This window comes from Pan troglodytes, chromosome 2 (assembly GCF_028858775.2).
Source record: "Pan troglodytes isolate AG18354 chromosome 2, NHGRI_mPanTro3-v2.0_pri, whole genome shotgun sequence".
Classification (NCBI taxonomy): Eukaryota; Metazoa; Chordata; class Mammalia; order Primates; family Hominidae; genus Pan; species Pan troglodytes.
Window position 1 is genome coordinate 146,754,784 of NC_086015.1, and position 20,039 is coordinate 146,774,822.

Consider the following 20,039-nt stretch of genomic DNA (forward strand, 5'->3'; position numbering starts at 1 on the left):
CTGACAGTCTAAGTTCAACATCTCTCAGGAGGGAGAGACTATTATAACTATATTTTTGCTAACCAAGAGAATTGTTAATGGTTATCCCGGAGGGAAAAAAATCTATAAATATCCAACTCGTAATGAAGCCTTAAGCTTACATTCTTCCTTTACTAATGAAACTCTTTCTGACTATACTGCCAGAATTGCTACATAACCATTTCACTGAGAAAAGAGACCAAGTCTGTAGTAAATTTTTTCTTTTACCTGTTTAGTTCTTATTTTGGAATCCGAAGACAGATTGTTGTAGGTATAATGTGCTTGTGTGACTCCACAGAAGAGAACAGCAACTATCCCTGAAATTAAAAAAACAGATCAGTCAAAACCAATTTTCTTTTCCATCCAAGTCAAAGGTTAGGGCTATTCCAGTTGGAAAATAGACTTGGTGTCAGTACAGTTAAAACTGCTAGTAGTTACCATGATAATGAAACCTAGGTAAATCTTGCACTTGCTTTAAACAGGGTTTAAACAGGGTCCTGAAGGATTAAACCTAAAGAAAAACATTAAGAAGTAGATTCTAAATAAACATGAGAAGTAGATTCTTCCTGGAGATAAACGGGTCCCTGTTCATGAGCTAGAAAAGTTATATTTGAAAACATGAACAAAAGACTCCATAGTCAACCCCGGATTTTTCATAGCCAGTGCCAACTACTTTGCTGGATTTTATACTAAATACTGGCATATTTTCTGAAAGATATTTGCTTTCCGCTGTATACTTTGAGTAGCCTGAAGAGGTTCCTGTCATACCATAATTTAGTATTAAAAGTCATGACTGACAAACCTAAGACATCCACAAGGGTTTTGCTGCCCCTGCCAATGCTCCTACTTGCCAAGCAAGAGAGAGGAGACCTTGTTTGCTCCTGTGCCTCTTTGGAAAGGCTGGGTGCTCTGTCCTGCTGCCGAACACACCCAAGGCATTCACTCCTTGAAAGTAAACTGATCTGTTCGTGTGTGATTCCTACCAACAGTGGACCTTCAGTTGCTTTTTGACATCTGCAGGGTTTATTTTTTAAACCACATATCAGCTTTAAAGGTACATGAAGTCACACATACACTAGATGCTTTCTGGAGACAGAGGAATAGTGACCATGAGACCGACACGCTATCTGTCCCTGGGCTCTGTTATTCTCTGTGTTATTGTCCCTGGGCTGGAGTGGGGAAGCAGTGGGAGCTTGCAGTGTACTTTGGATTAAAGATTAACTCAATTGTGGGAAATTGGGCATAGAGGAGGGCTTTGGGAAAAATGAAAGATATAAGTATTCCTTGACTCAGACCAAGGGGATTGAATTGAATTTTAAGCAGCAAAATCTTTCCAACTAAAAACACTCATAAATTAAATGCTGATGATTCTTAAGAGTATAGAGATATGTGAACTGAATACTGACATTTCAAGTGAATCTGCAACAAAGAATTTTAAAGAACTGAGCTTTAAAAAAATATGTAGACTATATGCTTCTATTTACATGTTGGTTATTTTTCAGGTCAGCATTAGATAAAACATTGCTAACACATATTTGCATAAATGTGTAAAATCTACATGACTTATTGCCTTTTAACATTATGCTTCAAAATTTTAGACAAAAGAATAAAACAAGTAGGAAATTTTACCATGAAATATCTATTCAGTAGGCAATTCAACAGATTTTTGGTAACTTCTCAGTTTCTTAGCATCTCTTCAGAAATTCTAAGGCAAAAATGCTTATAAACTATTTTACTATTCACAGAATTTCTATCTTAAAAAGCAACAAATACCAGGGAAACTTTTAGTGTGCTGAAGCACTAAGTACTTCAAAGCACAAGGAGGATTACCCTGTATACTGTTTTGGCATAAATCATTTCTCTTTATTTATTTAAAAATGTGACCTATGTCTGTCTAGTGTGTAGTCTATTGGGGGTTTTCTGGGTGAGGTTTTGCTGACCTGTTCACTGTTTTGACTAGATATTGATCTGTAGAGAAGTAGTGAATAAAAGGGCAGGTGTGTCTGTGTATGGATAGCAAATAAATTCATTGTAAGAACAAGAATAGGTAACAAAGAAGTGTTACAAAGGATAAGGAAGGGACTAAGATTGTCTGAATACCTACTGTGGGCCAAGAACAGTGCTTGTTTAATTTACATCTTCTTATTTACTGCAGTGAGTTACTATCTCACAACAGGCTCACAATGATTAAGCAGCCTCTCCCACTGCCTTCTCCTTTTTAGTAATAGCATCCATTCTTTTTGCTGCCCAGGGGGAAACTTTGGGACCACCCTAAGTGCACCTCTCACTGCAAATCAGCAATTTTGTTTACTTGTCCTTCAAAATGCACCTTGAACCCAAACACTTCTCAACATCTCCATCCCTAGCATCCCTTTCCAAGCCCCCATAACCTTTGGCCTGGATTACAACAATAGCTTCCTAACTGGCCTCCCTGCCTCCCATGGTAGCCCCTAGCAATAACGCTTCTTTAAAAACTAGTCAGACCATGTCTGGCCTTTGCTCAAAACTTTGTAATGGATTCCTGTGGCTTAAAAGGTCCTGCAAGATCTCTTCCTGCCCCTTCCCCACTCCCCACAACTTGCTGACCTCTTCTCTGACCACTCCCCACCGCCTTACCTTTCAATATCCTCTCTAAGTATGTTCTGCCAGGGGCCCTTGCACTTCCTTCCAGGTCCCACTGTTTGGAATGCTCTGCAGATATCCACATGGCTCCTTCCCTCCTTCAGATATCTGTTTAGATGTTACATGAGCAGACAGGTCTTCTCCATCCACTCTGTACAAATTGTTCAGTCTCATCATTCTCTACTTGCTTTATTTTTTTCCTGTACTATATATTGCTACTTGATATTTTATATATTTATGTGTTTATTTTCCGCCTTCCTGCATGATATGGTTTGGCTGTGTCCCCACCCAAATCTCATCTTGTTGTAGTTCTCATAATTCCCACATGTTGTGGGAGGGACCTGGTAGGAGATAATTGAATCATGGGGGCAGCTTCCCTCATACTGTTCTCTTGGTAGTGAATAAGTCTCATGAGATCTGATGATTTTATAAGGGGTTTCCCCTTTCACTTGGCTGTCGTATCTCTCTTGTCTGCTGCCATGTAAGATGCGCCTTTCACCTTCCACCATGATTGTGAGGCCTCCCCAGCTACGTGGAACTTTGAGTCCATTAAACCTCTTTTTCTTTATAAATTATCCAGTCTTGAACATATCTTTATCAGCAGCATGAAAATAGACGAATACACTGTAACACAAGGCAAAGCTCATTGAAGACAGAGGGATTCCTTGATTCCTAATGATTAGAGCAGTACCAGGCACATGGTAGGCACTCCGTATTTGTTGAATAAATAAGTGAACATTCCCATTCCTATTGAACAAGTAAGACACTAAAGTAATTTACTCAAGGTCACCTCTAAAGTGACAGAGCTGAGATCAAATAGTCCATAGCCTTCCTGTGCTTTTCTGCCTATATTAGACCATCTGTGAATGTTTTAAGGTGATCTTAAGCCATCTAAAAAATATTTCTGATATCCCAGGAACTAGCCAGAGATTTTATGAAAAAGATTACATATCTCTCTGAACTAGCTGGGCTTATCATTGGAGAATATTTTCCCTAGTGGCTGCATTGGTTATCATTTCCTTGCCTCCAGTAGAAAACTAACAGGCTATGTTGTTACTAAATATCTTTTGAGTCTTGTGTGGATGGATATGTCATATAAACAACAAACAGTGGAGAATGAGCACACATGACCAGAGGCTTGGTGTTGTAATTAAAATAAAACAACAAAATTGATCTGACCCTTAGTATTAGCATACACAATCATAATTCCATAGCTTAGTAATAAGTTAAATCACACAAATTACTGTAATTAGTATGACTTTTACAAGCCAAACACATTTTGAAAATGTCTCATCTAAATACATCTATTATCTATAAAATTCTCCAACACAGAAACAAATTCAAAGTTGACTGTTTTCTACCTTATGAAAGAACATTTTAATTATCACTATGTTTTTATATACCCATGCCTGAGTCCTAATTGTGAAGCTGTTATGTGAGGTCCTAGATAGTTCTCTTAAACTCTATGAACCTCAGATTCTTGTGTGTAAGAAAGAGGGTGAGGGGGACCCTCAAGGGGCCTAGAAGTGCTTTTTGTGCCAGTCATCAAACCAGTGTCTCAGCTCCAAACCCACGCATCTTTACTGGCTCTGTGATCCTGGCACTGGGGCCCTACAAACCATGCTTTCCTTTGCCAGTGCTGTTGGATCCTGCCAGTATGAAGTGCCAGAAGGTGACTAGAACCCAGTGGAGGAGAGAAGGGCTTGCTTCTTCCTATTTGCCTGCTCTTCCTGCTAGCTTCATCTCAGCAATGATACACCTCAGAAAGGGCAGCCAGGCAGTGTCCTTAGAATTCTGGATCATAGCCCAGTGGTTCCCTCTTAGGAGCTTCTAGATTCATTTCCCTTTACTCTTCCTACTCCTAGGGTTCACACTTGCTTCCTGTAAGTATTACCTCTCTGTTACCTTTATGCACACTTTGTACCTTTTGAGATCTCCACCAACTCTCTACCCAATTTCCTGAATTAAACTCTGTCAATAGCCAGATCGTTTTCTTTTTTTCTGAGTCAATCCTCGTTGATATTCTCTTGTGGGTATCTTCTCTTTCTAAACTTTGATAGTTCTTGGAAACCACAGTTTTCCATTTGAAAATAAAATCCAACTTGTATCTTTGCTGTCATAACTGAGACAATGAGGAACACTAGGGGCAGGCAAGACCATGTGCCAAATCCAAGAGAACTGGAACTCATCCTCTTTTCAGTTGTACCTATGGTTGGAATTGTTATTTTTAAAAAGTGATGTGGTTATATGGTTTGGCTGTGTCCCTAATCACATCTCATCTTGAACTGTGGTTCTCATAATCCCCATGTGTCAGGGGAGGAACCCAGTGGGAAGTGATTGGAGCATGGGGGTAGTTTCCCCCATGCTGTTCTCATGATAGTGAGTGAGTTCTCACTAGATCGGATGGTTTTACATGTGTCTGGCGTTTCCCCTGCTTGCACTCATTCTCTCTCTTGCCACCCTGTGAAGATATGCCTTCTGCCAGAATTGTAAGTTTCCTGAAGCCTCCTCAGCCTTGCAGAACTGTGAGTCAATTAAACCTCTTCTTTATAAATTACCCAGTCTCAGGTATTTCTTCATAGCAATGTGAGAATGGACTAATACAGTAAATTGGCACCGAGTGGGGTGGGGTGTTTTTATAAGGATATCCAGAAATGTCGATGCAACTTTGGAACTGGGTAACAGGCAGAGGTTGGAACAGTTTGGAGGGCTCAGAAGAAGACAGGAAAATGTGGGAAAGTTCAGAACTTCCTAGAGACTTCAGGGACTCAGAAGACAGGAAGATATGGGAAAGTTTGGAACTTCCTAGAGACTTGTTGAATGACTTTGACTAAAATGCTGATAGTGATATGGACAATGAAGTCCAGGCTGAGTGGTCTCAGATGAGGAACTTGTTGGGAACTGGAGCAAAGGTGACTCTTGCTATGCGTTAGCAAAGAGACTGGTGGCATTTTTGCCCCTGCCCTAGAGATCTGTGGAAATTTGAACTTGAGAGAGATAATTTAGGGTATCTGGTGGAAGAAATTTCTAAGCAGCAAAGCATTCAAGAAAACTCAAAACAGAAAACATTGGAAAATTTGCAGCCTGACAATGCAATAGAAAAAATAAAACCATTTTCTGGAGAGAAATTCAAGACCATTGCAAAAATTTACATAAGTAATGAGAAGCCAAATGTTAATCACCAAAACAATGGGGAAAATGTCTCCAGGGCATGTCAGAGACCTTCACAGCAGCCCCTCCCATCACAGGCCTGGAGGCCTAGGAGAAAAAAATGGTTTAATGGGCCTGGCCCAGGGCCCCCCTGCTCTGTGCAGCCTCAGGACATGGTGCCCTGTGTCCCAACTGCTTTAGCTCCAGCTTTTACATGGTGTGGAGCCTGTGGGTACATAGAAGTTAATAATTGAGATTTGGGAACCTCCACCTAGATTTCAGAGGATATATGGAAATGCCTGGATGTACAGGCAGAAGTTTGCTACAGCAGTGGAGCCCTCATGGAGAACCTCTGCTAGGGTAGTATGGAAGGAAAATGTTGAATTGGAACCCACACAGTCTCCACTAGGGCACTGCCTAGTGGAGCTGTAGGAAGAGGACCGCTGTCCTCTAGACCCCAGAATGGTAGATCCACTGACAGCTTGCACCGTGCACCCGGAAAAGCAACAGACACCCAATACCAGCCCATGAAAGCAGCTGAGACAGGGTTGCACCCTACAAAGCCACAGGGTCAGAGCTGTCCAAGGCTGTGGGAGCCCAAGTCTTACATCAGCTTGACATGGATGTGAAATGTGGAGTCAAAGGAGATCATTTTGGAACTTTAAGGTTTAATGACTGACATAATGGATTTTGGAGTTGCATGGGGCCTGTACCTCCTTTGTTTTGGCCAATTTCTCCTATTTGGAATGCAATGCCTGTTCCCTCATTGTATCTAGGAAGTAACTAACTTGCTTTTGATTTTACAGGCTCATAGGCAGAAGGGACTTGCCTTGTCTCAGATGAAAATTTGGACTTGGACTTTTGGGTTAATACTGGAATAGGTTAAGACTTTGGGGGACTGTTGGAAGGGCATGATTGTGTTTTGAAATGTGAGAACATGAGATCTGGGAGGGGGCAGGGGCAGAATGTTATAGTTTGGCTGTGTCCCCACCCAAATCTAATCTTGACTTATAGTTCCCATAATCCCCATGTGTCATGGGAGGGTCCTGGTGGGAAGTAATTGGATCATAGGGACAGTTTCCCCCATGCTGTTCTCATGATAGTGAGTTCTCACTAGATCTGATGATTTTATAAGATTCAGGTATTTCCACTTCTTGCACTCTTTCTCTCTCCTGCCGCCCTGAGAAGAGGTGCCTTCAGCTATGATTGTAAGTTTCCTGAGGCCTCCCCAGCCATGTGGAACTGTGAGTCAATTAAATCTCTTCTCTTTATAAATTACCCAGTCTTGGGTATTTCTTCATAGCAGTGTGAGAATGGATAATACACAGCCTTTATATTGGAACAAGTGGTTTGGAGAGAGAAATATGTTAGACCTAGAAATATTAATGAGGCATAGCCCAGACTTGGATTTATGTCTTCCAATTCCCAATCCCATAATCCTTCCAAAACACAAGCACTATCCTATGGTAGAGTAGCTACTGCGACGTGTAAGACGTTCCTATCATACGTTTAAGCTGAAAGATTATCTGCCAGCATTGTTGTAGAAAGGATTCTTTTCTTAAAGTCTGGATTTCCTCCAATTCTGAAGGCCTGTCATTTTCCTATGTATTACTTCATTAATCCACTAGGATGAACCCTTCAATTCAGTCTTTGTGTGTTTTTTTAAGGTCAAAGAAATAATACTGGTTCTAAATGAAACCTTTAAGCATTTTGAATAGAGGCCAATTTTCTCAATAAGTGAAGACAAGATAAGCTTATAGGCTTTCAAAATTGTTTCAATTTCAAACAAGTCTTCTAAAGTAAAATTTAAAAATATATTATTACCATATCTTCTACTCATAAGAACTTAGTTTTTTTCAAATAAGCTATGAGGTTTAAAGAGAAACTCCAAAAGTCTTCTCCATGTAGAAAAGGATATTTTTAAATCTCTAGAACACAAACCTTCAGATCAAAGGGCATTGAAAATAGTGAGTTCGGATGACTCTGCCCAAGCGACAGAGCAGTTCACCCCACAAAGGAACCCACTCCCTCTCTCCTTCTCTCTTACTGCTGTTTCTTACCACTTTGCCTTGCCTGTTCTTGTCACTCCCAGGCTTTGCTTAATTTACAGCTTATATCACTGTCCTCTCCATATATCAGAAGCCACTTGACCACATCTGGAAGTGCAACTGTGGCCCAAGAATCCACAAGGCAATGATTTCAGGACTCTGGGTATTAATGTACATCTGAGCACCAAATCACCTGGGGATTTAAATGCAGATTCTCCTTCAGTAGGTTTGGGGTAGAGCCCCCAATTCTGCATTTTTATACTATTAGAGGATGTCCATGATGCCGGCCCTTGGACCACACTTTGAGGAGCAAGTCTCTCCCTAACGGTCTGGGTCTAGGTATCAACTCACCCTTGCTAAGAGTTGGCTCTGACCTTGTATGTCCCCAAAAGATATTTTTCCCTTATTCTTGACCTCTTAGCATTTTGGAACAATTATAAGACATCTTCAAAGGAGTAGCACAATTTTTGTTACCCTTTTTTTTGGCTTATAAATATCTTTTGCTAATTTCAAAAAATGTTTTAAAATTATATTTTTGTGTTTTATTCTTTGGTTTTCTTTTCCTAGCTTTCCAGAATTGACATGGTTCTGTGAAGCCATTTTAGTTTCAGAGAGTAATTATTATCAAGAAAATCTGAGAGGTTTTAAATTTTTTTTACTTTACTTTAAAATTATTTCCTTTTCATCCCAACAATATTGGAATGTGAAAAAATTACATAAAATAAAATTGATGATATACTTTACCACCAAAAAGTTGAATAAAACTTTTTCCTTCAAAAAAAAAAAAAGGAAACAAATAAATCACATCTTTTGATCACAATGTTATAAGGCTGTCATATTTTTTACCACAATGTTATAAGACTGAAAATTAACAAAAAAGCATAGGCTAAATAAATGTATCCACTGGAGACTTTCAAATGCATTTTTCTAATTAAAATTTGAGTTGAGGCCAAACGCGGTGGCTCACGCCTGTAATCCCAGCACTTTGGGAGGCTGAGGCAGGGTGATCACCTGAGGTCAGGAGTTCGAGACCAGCCTGGTCAAAATGGCAAAACCCCGTCTCTACTAAAAATACAAAAATTAGCCGGGCGTGGTGGTGTGCGCCTGTAATCCCAGCTACTTGGGAGGTTGAGGCAGGAGAATTGTTTGAACCCAGGAGGTGCAAGTTGCAGTGAGCTGAGGTTGTGCCATTGTACTCCAGCCTGGGCAATAAGAGTGAAACTCCATCTCAAAATAAATAAGTAAATAAATTGAGTTGAAGGTGAAATCAAATGTGAAATTTTAGATTATTTAGAAATAGGATAACAATAAGTTTATACCACATACCCTATCAAAACCGATGGGATAAAAACCAAATAATTATTTAGTGGAAAATTGATAGTCTTCTGTGCGTTTTATCAGGACAAAAAGATTGAAAATAAGTAGATTATTTACCTCAAGAAACTGGACAAGGGGCTTAAAAATAGACCCAATGTAAGCAGAAAAAACTTAACCAAGAAAAATGAAAAAGTAGCCCAAAAAGAATATATGAAAAAGAGGACTTGGCCACTAAAATAAAGAGCTGCACGGTAAGAGTAGGGTCCACACCTCTCAGCCCCTGTGGTATCTTGGGCCTCCATGCTTCACAGGCTGCCATTCTCTTGCCATGGCTACAGGCATAACACGGGTGATGCTGGCCAATAGCTTCACCCTACTGAGACTTAATTTTCTCATCTGGCTAGTGGCTACCTGTCTCACGGTCTGTTTTTTTTTTTTTTTTTTGAGACGGAGTCTTGCTCTTTCGCCCAGGCTGGAGTGCAGTGGCCCGATCTCAGCTCACTGCAAGCTCCGCCTCCCGGGTTCACGCCATTCTCCTGCCTCAGCCTCCCGAGTAGCTGGGACTACAGGCGGCCGCTACCACGCCCGGCTAATTTTTTCTATTTTTAGTAGAGACGGGGTTTCACCGTGTTAGCTAGGATGGTCTCGATCTCCTGACCTCGTGATCTGCCCGCCTCGGCCTCCCAAAGTACTGGGATTACAGGCGTGAGCCACCGCGCCCGGCCGGTCTGTTTTTAATATAATGCAATATGATGGATATTAAAATGCTTTACAAACTCAATACTCTTAAGTAAACATAAGGTTTTGCCATAAATATTAGGAGATGAAAGGAAGAAGACAAGAAGGAATAACTTGGAGAAACTCATTTCAGGGATAAATACAGCAACATTTCCTATTTAACAAGTGACTGGGGGATAGTACAGGCTTTGCACATTCTATGCCCTTTTTCACCTTTGTTGTCTTCTCTTCACCTTTAACTCCTGCATCAAGGAAAGCAGGTAGATATGTGCTTGCTATTCCTAGTAATCTAAACTTAGACAATTCTCAGTAATGTCACAATTAAGCTACCAGACTTACATGAGTGAGTTTGGTATCTGGTATTTACTCACTCAATTGCTAGTTATCTATTGAGATCCTATACTGAGCAAAGCACTGACCATGGGTATGAGGAACACAAGACTGAATAAAGCAGGCCTAGGCCTCAAGCAGCTTTATGTCTCCTAACAGAGATAAGATATATACAAAGACATCTAAAACTGGTAGAATAGTGGGTGATAACAAAGGAATTCTCAAAGGGAGTAATTTCTTTAAGGCTAGAAAAGCTGGGACAGGGATGAGGAATGTTTTCCTGAAAGTGGCAGAGGCATTTGGGTCTTGAGAGATGAGAAAAATTTGGGAGTGCAGGTTCATGGGTAGGGACTTCAGTAAGAGCAAAGGGAAAGAGGCAGGTGATTGCGGGGCATATCTGAGAAACATGCACTTTACCAGCACACTTGGACTTTAATCCATTATAGATAGGGAATAAATACACATGAATTAATTTAAAAATTTTTTGAATACAAAACTTAATAGGAGAAACAACTAATAAACTCTATGCTTAATTGTCAAACTATTATAAGCACTAAGGTATTTATCCTGCATGTTTTGTTAGGCCTAGTATACATAAAATTAGAAATATAAAATATCTAGTATGTCTACCCTCTGCTGGCAAAGTATTTCTTCATTTTCTTTCCCAATAAAAATAAAATCTGATCATTCTGTTTCCATCTCTGCTGGAAAAACAAGCAATCCTTAAATGCAACTCTTACTTTACATGTCCAAGATCTTAGATTTAAATTGGACATATGAGGCCCTGCAGCAATGATGAATGGACTCAACTACATACATCTGGGTCCATGTGGAGTGGGTCATGCTCAAAAATATCTGGGACCTAAAATAAATAAAGGACTCTGAAAGAAATCAGGAGGTGGCCTACAAAAAATAATAAGAGCATCTGACTCATGTTTGTGCGCAACACTGCCTTTCAGTGTTCGTACAGTGAGATTTCAGTGGTGGGCAAGAGCCCAAAATTGACTGCAGGGACTCATTTACACAATTTTGGATAAGAACTAGAACCAACACTTTTTGATAGTATCTAGAAGAACTATTTTGAAAAAGCACAAAGAGGCACACGGTTAAATTCAAGTTAATTGGCAAGCAAAGAAATTTAGGAAACAGCATGAGGAGATCTATGCTTCTTGGGGAAAAATAAAGATTCTGCTGGCAAGTAAATTATTTCCAGAGAGCTCAATTTTCAGAGAACAGTTAAGTCCTTTTGTTTAACACAGTACCATTTATACTGTTCTCCATGACTTCCACTTCTGGACCCTCTCAGAAAGCATTAGTGCTACTAAATATACTATGTCTATTTACTTGTTGATATGATCAAACTTCAATGTGTGGTTGTAAATTATGTAAGAAAAAATGTGCAATACTGGGAGTCAGAAGACATAGGATCTATCTGGTCATAGTTCAGTCACTTTGCTAGTTTGATGACTGATGCAATTTAAATGCATTGCCTCGTCCATTGCTTTCTCCTCACTAAATTGAGGAAGGTAGTCTGTTTAGTGGTTTTCAAGTAGGGGTATATAAGACAATCCAAGGAAGGGAGAAGAAAACGTAAGATCATCATAATTTTAATTAGCACTTTTGTATATTCTAACATAATATAATTACCCTTGTGGGCAAAAAAATGAAAATTAATATATAAGCATATGTTACATAATAAATCTATTTGTTGCCAATAAGGGTCAAGAAACTCTGGCAAGCATTGCTCTAGATGACCTCTCAGCACCTTCCAATTATAAATGTCTGTAATATAAATGGTTCAGTTTTTACTTTGCTTCAAGGTCTGCATACTTGGGATTGAAGAATTGCATGGGGTTTAACAGCTTCACTTGACTTCCTGTCAACTAGATTGCCCAGTGTCTCCCTCTTGACCTCTATCTCCTCAAGAGCTGGGTTCCTGACCTGCTGTCTTATCGCTGACCCACAGCAGTGTCCAGCACACGTCAGGTACTCAAATACACATCTGTCAAAGGAATGAACTTCTACTTCAAGAAACGTTTATGTGCTTTGAAAAGAGAACACAAGGAGATTAATCCTAATTCTTACATACGAATAAATGTTTATATGAATTTATTCCTGGCAGGGTCCGTTGTCTTCTAATATTTAAATTTTCGTATTCAAGACTATGTCACCTACAGCCTCTGCTTCTGATAACATTACTCCAGAATTCTTTTCTCATTAAAAGTTGATGAAGCCGTCAGATACAGAAGTAGAAAATAAGCGTCTGTCACATGAAGCACGCTTTACCTTGACATTAAATGCAGACTTGAAGAGTTTCTAAGACTACAGAATACTGCATTTTTGGACAGGAATATTGATTATATCACCAGAACACAGAAAGAGAATGAATAAGAAAGAAAAAGAAATGTGTCTTGCACTCAGATGGTCCTCTGAGGGGTTTAAGAGGTTGATGGGTTATTTTTCCATGCCACACTTTTATTTATTTTTGATCTAGTAAAAAGAGACATTTCTGACAGGTTTCCTACAACCACTGAAAGTGAACCTGGAACTGAGAAGTCAAAGATTTAACAAAATGGAAAACTCCTTCAGGCAATATGAAAGTATCCAACTTTCCAAAGAGTACAATTACCATCTAGTTCACCATATTTGGCAACTCCATAGTTGGCAGATTAATAATGCATCTGTGGAATATAAGAACATCAATATAGAAAACAGCATGAATCTATGTTATTATTTCTGATTCCTCCAATGCTGAGTATATAGATATGCACTTAAGTGTTACTTCAAATCTATGTTGCCAGGTTTAGAAATTTTTGTTTAAAAATATCCTCTATGTAAATTCTTCATAACATAGTAATGAGTACTTATGCAAATTATCTTGAGGTCTGGAGAAGAAGGAAAGACCTATTTTGCTTAGATCCCTGGCATGGCACCTCAAGTTTTGCTGTTCATTAGGCTTACCCTCCTTACCCTGGTTTCTTTCTAGTTCCCATTTCCTTGGAGTCAGCTAACACATTTACATCAATGTTGCCTAAATCTGTGATCAGCAATCTCACCCCAGAAGTCCAGGCCAGTTGCCCACTGTACTTTTCCATGTGAATATTCTACCCTTGTGTGGAATTCTGAAGGTCCTGGAATGAACTGATTATTGTGTCTCCTTTTGGCGCATGTATTCACTCACTTGTATTCTCCATTTTGGTGAAATCAACCACTGACCCAACGGACATAAAAAACCCGGGAATTATCTTTGACTCCTTTTTCTTCTGCATCCACATGTTATTTGTGCCATCTTCTGACAATTTTCTACATGCCTATGCAGAATATGGGTTCTTGGGAAATAATTTTACCTTTTTCTCTATGACTCCTGGCACCATGAAGAGTTGTTAAATAATGACTGAAAACATTTACAATGAAGAAAGGAGGGGTAAATTTGTCCACTGCTTTAGCTATCTATGCAGGTTGTTTGAATATTGAAATGAAGAGCTATTTGGTTCAAGGAAGTGCAGGTGTGAGTTAATGAGTTATTATGCGAGAAGACATACTTTACACCTGTGTTTATTGAGATGGCATCATTGCATGTTTGTCTTTGGTTCAGTGTGCTGGTTAACTAATCCCCTTGAGAATTGTAGGCACTATTTCTGAAGCTTGAACGCCTAATATTTTGAGCCTCAGGGTTTTGTTTTTTTTTTCCAGCTTGGAAAACACTCACTTCACCTCATTTGTTGGTGAATTGTTGGTTAAGTTGGATTCACCTGGTTCTGTCAATATGAAAGCAAACCAGTTTTAAGGTAAGAGATGTTGGCTAATGACACGTATTTGGAAGCTAAAACTGGCCAGATTTGTTTTGAGAAACAATTCAAACTAAGTCCCCTCCTGGAGATTTGTTTTATTTACTGAGCTCCAGAAATGCATTTCCCATCCAGTCATGCAGTGCATCAGTGGCAAGCCAAATGGAACACATTCACCTCTGAGCTAAAAGCCTTCTTAAGAGTTTGAAAACAATTTTTGCCCAAGTGAGAAATGATGAGATGAGAAGTAATAAGCCAACTTACTTACTCAGACAAGTGAAATCTCAACATGTCCAGTAATAGTCATTTCATTTGGAAATATCTCCTCCTTATCTATTGCAAAATAGACTTTCTCAAGTTCCCCTTTTCCCTCACTGCTTACTCTACAAAAGCCTTTCAAGAACTGACTTGACAAATACATAGCACCTGAGTTCCAAGTGCAGCTTTTCCTATCATGGCAATGTAATTAGGCCCTTGTGATTTGAGGCCAATAGGAGAACAGGCTTAGGGGAAGGGATTGAGATGATTTAACTGTTTGTGTTGTAAACACAACTTGCATGTGCTGAGCACTTCTTTCTTTCAGACACCTTGGTCAATTCCTTAATGAATAGGCCAGAGTGTTACTTGTTTTTAACTTTCCACACTTTCATTTTTTTTTAAGAGTCATTTACTCTCTAGAATCAGATTAGAAAGCCCAGCCCCATTACTTAATAATCAGGACTTCTTTTTCTTCATATTTCTGGATGGCTGTTTTCTTAAATGGAAGTCATTCTAAGCTGAGTAAATAGTGTTCTATACTGTTTAACCTTTTGTATGAGAAAATGAGATATGCCAGTGGCCCTCTTCCCCCTCCTCTGCCTCCAATGAACATAAAATTGCCCTAGGAATCTAAAAATGGAAGCTGTCTTTATTAGAGCAATGCCTGGAAGCAGGGAAATCATTAGACGTGGTGTCAATGTTGCCATTAGAAATCTTACTCTTTGGGTGTTTAATGACAGTCCCTGAAAGTTTGCTTCTGGCGAAAACCTGACCCCCAAAGTCTCAGCTGGGAAACAGATTATAAAAATGAATTTTCAAACAACCTGTCCAGCTGTGCTTTTCGGTTATCTTTATAAACTGGAAAGCAGCTTCTATGACAGGATTCAATTCCATTAGAGATATGCTATAAATAATACTGCTGAAGTATTTTCAATATTCATTTAAAAATAATGGCTCAGTAACCTAATGACTTTTAGAAAACAGGCCTCTGCACAAGAAAAATTCTACCTGATCCAAAATTAGGTAGTCGTGTATACCAGGTACCTCACGGAGAGAATTCCTTAGGGTCATGTATTTACCCAAAAGCCACATTCTGTATGTGTACAATGTCCTTCTATTACAAAGCAATAAATTCCTTTGACTTTAGCAGTAAGGAAAATAGAGATGCCAATTAATAGGATGACTTATTCCAATCCTTTAGCAAGTCAGCTGAAGATCCAGAAGCCAGAGACACATGCCTCGGTGGCTGATTTTGTAAGTATGGCAGACACATCCACATATGTTCTCTTCTTTCTATGCTCTCTGGATTTGTGAGAAGTCCCTAATGTCCATTTCTCTGTACATACTCTCATCCTCTATAAAGACTTCTCACTTGCATTTTATATTCTGCCCAATCTTCCCAAATAAATGTTTTCTCAATGTACTTGTATATTTCAAGCAGCAGAGATTCAGATTTCTGGGTAATAGAAACACCAGCCTTCATTTGCATGTCTAAAAGCCACTTGTTTCCATAAAACCAAGTTCTTGTATGTGACTATTGAACATTGGCAGGTGCAATTTCCAAGAGACTGAGATGAGGTGGCTGCAAATGTGGCCCTTGAAGCAAAAGATGATCAAAATAAATCAAATGATCATCATCAAATTAGTAACAACTGAAAGTGAATGCAGGCGATGTGTTAATGAGCAAGCTGCTTACACTGAAGTGTTCATGATGAATCTGGTAAGAAGCTGAATTGGAAAGGATAATGAACACTGCAAACTGTCTTTAAAAGCTTGATTCTTTTTGTTCGTTTATCAGTATGCACCTGGCATAAGATGGTCCCAAGTATCCTAGCCTAGAGGCTGTGCCGTCTTTGAGACTGTCTTCCCTTCTGATCTGTCACAAAGTTATACAATTTCTTTTGTTGAAATACCTCATGGACTATTCCTTCCTTTGTACCATTTAGATTTCTTTGTTTGCAAGTAATAAAAACAGACTCTGGCTAGCATAATCAGAAAGGAATTTATTGGAAGGAAGTGTGATAGCTCTTAGAAAGGAGGCATCATGGCTGCTCCAGGGATCTGGTGGCAGGAATAAATAAATAGAGGGTCTCAATAGGGCTCTGCTATTGAGGAGGTGCCAGCAGTTATACATCCTCCTCTCTCCCTCCTAAAGTTTTACATACCAGGGGAAGAGTGTCTAGTTGTCCTAGCTTCAGATGTCCTAATTCTCTTTGTCAGGGGAGGGTGGGACACGTTGATTAGAAGATGTTATCCATTGGAGTCGGGGGTAGTTTCCTAAGAAACATTAGGATGCTATTACCAGTGGAAGTGAGAATGTGTTGGGACAGCCAGAACCAACACATGTCCACCACATTCTTCTAGACAGAGCTCTTCCTTTCATGCCTATATGTCTTGATTTTTTAACTTAATAATTGGGAAAATAAGGTTACAGATTAATGCAATTTATGAGATATCATTTACTTGACGTATGGATCTGCTGTGAAATGTTTGGACCAGTGGATGTGTAAAATCTGTAGGAATATTATTGGGCACAGAACACTTACTACCTTATAAAGTGATCTGTTATTCAGGTTTTGAAACTTTTTTCTTTTGTGAGTGAAAATTATTCATTCCACTGCTCAAACGATATTTATTTTGTGCCTACAATGCTTCAGACATTCTTTTGGTGCTGACAAAGCCCTCCTGAACTTGATAGTCTAACTTCCGCCCATTAATACTAATTCTCCATCAGCTCTAATTTTGTACTTTAGAGCTACAGAGAATAAATCAAATAGTGCGGTGCAATCTAGATGCACAGATACAAACAATAACCAGTTAGAAACTATAAAGAAAGAAGTTCCCATTTACTGTAGCACCCCAAAATATAAAGTAGCTGCTAAAAAGATACTTAACAAGAAATTTGTAGGTCTAATGTGAAGACAACTGTAAAAATTTACTGAGAGCCGTAAAATAAGACTCAAATAAATGGAGAGTCATAACATATTCCTGGGTGGGAAGACTTGATGTTACAAAAATGCCATTTCTCTTCAAATTAATCTAAAAATTTAATGTACCCCCATTATAATTCCAAAATTATTTTCTGTTTGGAACCTGTTATTTCCAAGTCCATCAGGGATAATAAATATACAGGTATAGCAAAGGAACTTTTGAATATGGGGAAGAGGAGTGAAAGATTGACCTACTAGATATTAAAATAAACCATGAAGCTGAAATAATTGACACCATGAATATCAAACATTCGGTGGAACAATGGAAAGACCAGAACATACAGATACACATACACATACATGTATGTGCACATACATAGACATTTTAAATAGGCAAAAGTTGATGGGTGTTAGGACAAGTGACTTATCATCTGGGAAGAAAATCAAATCGCTACTATACCCCACACCTCATATCAAAACAAATTCCAGTTTGTTTCTGATGCAAAAACAAAATCAAACAACTTTTAAAAGAAATTATACACTATCATTAAGAAACACTTGGGTTTTCTATATATTTTTTCTTTTTTATTATTTTTTAGGCTGCTAAGTTTGTGGACATATCATTCACTTGGGCTTTCTAAGGAGGCAATACAATTAACCACATAAAACTTGAAAATGCCTATGCCAACCCCTTTCCCTTACCCAAACGAACAAAACAGAACATAGTTAAAAGGTACAAGCACAAATTGGAGAATATTTATGGCCTATATGACAGTCAAAAGGTTAATTTTCTTTTCTTTTTTTTTTTTACTTTTATTTGTTGCCCAGAATAGAATGCAGTCATGTGATAGCTCACTGCAGTCTTGAACTCCTGGGCTCAAGCAATCCTCCTGCCTCAGCCTCCCTGGTAGCTAGGGCCACAGTGTGTGCCACCATGACCAGATACTTTTTTTTTTTGTAGAGACAGGGTCTCACTATGTTGTCCAGTCTGGTCTGGAACTCTTGGGCCCAAGCAATCCTCCCTGCTTGGCCTCCCAAAGTGCTGGGATTATAGAAATGCATCATTGGTCCTAGCCAATTTTCTCTATAGATAAAGAGTAACTGAACTACAATGTGACAAAGTTAAGCATCTCAACACGAAAACAGTTAACAACAACAAAAAAGTGACAAAGGGCATAAACTGGTAGTTCACCAAAGAAGAAATACAAACAGCCAATGACCTGTAATTAAAAAAGCTTCTCCTTCATAAAAATATAATAAATGTAAACCAGAAGAAAATGGAACTTGATTATCAAATTAGCAGTGATTAATAAGATTTGGGGTGGTGAAGACGTGAGTGAATGAGCTTGCTTTCAGATTGCTGGTGGGAGTGCAAGGGGATACAAATTTTCTAAAAGACAATTTGGACAAATTTCTCCAAAAATTTAAATTTTAGTTTTTTATTAAACCAGACATTTTATTTTCAGGCAGTTATATAAATAAAAATTTATATCTCTAGCTATACAGATTATCATTGCAGTAATAATAAGAATATTAAAACCTGTAAATAATCAAAAGGTTGTTACAATAAATTATGTCAAGTTCATATGATGGAGTATTGAATGTTTTGGAAAACATTCACTATAAATTTTTTAATGCTCCATTCATGGCATTTTTTTCATTATAAATTGTTGAATGAAGAAAGCAAGTTACTTAAGAAATATATAGATATATGCATGCACGAGTATATTTAGGTAGGCATATTTAAGTGTATATGTGTGTATAATTATATATATATAGTTAGCTTGACACAGCCAAATATTAACAATTGTTATTAACATGCAATAAGAATATAAGTGATTCTAAATTTATTTCCTTCTGTAAATCTGCATTTTCTAAATTTTCTACAGTGAGTATGGATTACCTTGGGTGTACGAAAAAAATAAAATATATTTAAAAACAGATGTGCTTTGTTTAAAGTAGCAGAACATTTTTTTTCAAATAGAATTGTATGTGAAATCCCAATTTCTGAAACCAATAAAAGGGGTGAAGTATAGGTAGGCGGCCGAGAGCCCTGCTCACTAGACGGATGTTCTTGAGGGCCCACTTTGAAAGGTCAGGGCCTGGGGAATTCTGCTGAGAAATCATTCCATGTTAATACTATCTCTAGGAGCTACATTAAGTGTTGTTAGTGAACCCATACAAGGCTCCACGATTGCTGGTTACCTCTGTAGCTACTCATAAACTATTTAATAGCTCTTTCCATTTTAGTTTACTATATTCATTGTTGTCTATTCATTCAGAAATCTTTTTTTAAGTTTTCTAGATGTTTAGATTTGTATCATATTAGTTTACCTGTGCATTAGAACTAAAATGATTTTATTATTACATGGAAATAATTACAGAATTATAATTTGATGCCACACCCTCAGGTTTTATTGAAAGTTGATATGAGAAATGACCATATGAAGAATGAACCTCCATTTTCCCTAAAATTATTATTAAATACACTGTCCATTCTGGTGTTCAAAGGCCCTTATATACAGATGCATGTGATAAATTCCCCTAAAATTTTAGTATGAAAAATAAAGTTTGCCCACTTTAATAAGCATGACTTTAAAAAAAATAATGCTGTATTATTCCTATATAACTCATCATGTTCCCCTTTTGGCTTTGACTGCCAGAAAGCTCAGAGCTATATTTATTGCCAAACCACAGCAATGAACAGCTGCCTAATTTTGCAGAAAAATTCTGTCCCAGAGCACTTGAGTGTTTACCCTCAACTAAATGGTCCTGTGATGTGCATGGCTTATGTTATGAGTTGTCACAAATCCAATTTGGAAATAGGCAAGGATTAAATA

At 38.3% G+C, this 20,039-nt stretch overlaps 1 protein-coding gene across 1 annotated transcript in view; it reads right to left on the reverse strand.

Annotated features, from left to right (window-relative positions):
- SLC9A9 (solute carrier family 9 member A9) overlaps positions 1–20,039 on the reverse strand; it is a 582,779-nt gene that overhangs the window by 287,160 nt on the left and 275,580 nt on the right. The window contains exon 9 of the mRNA XM_001162912.4: positions 247–335. Within this exon, the coding sequence (XP_001162912.2) occupies positions 247–335 (89 nt within the window). The remainder of the gene's footprint in view (positions 1–246; positions 336–20,039) is intronic.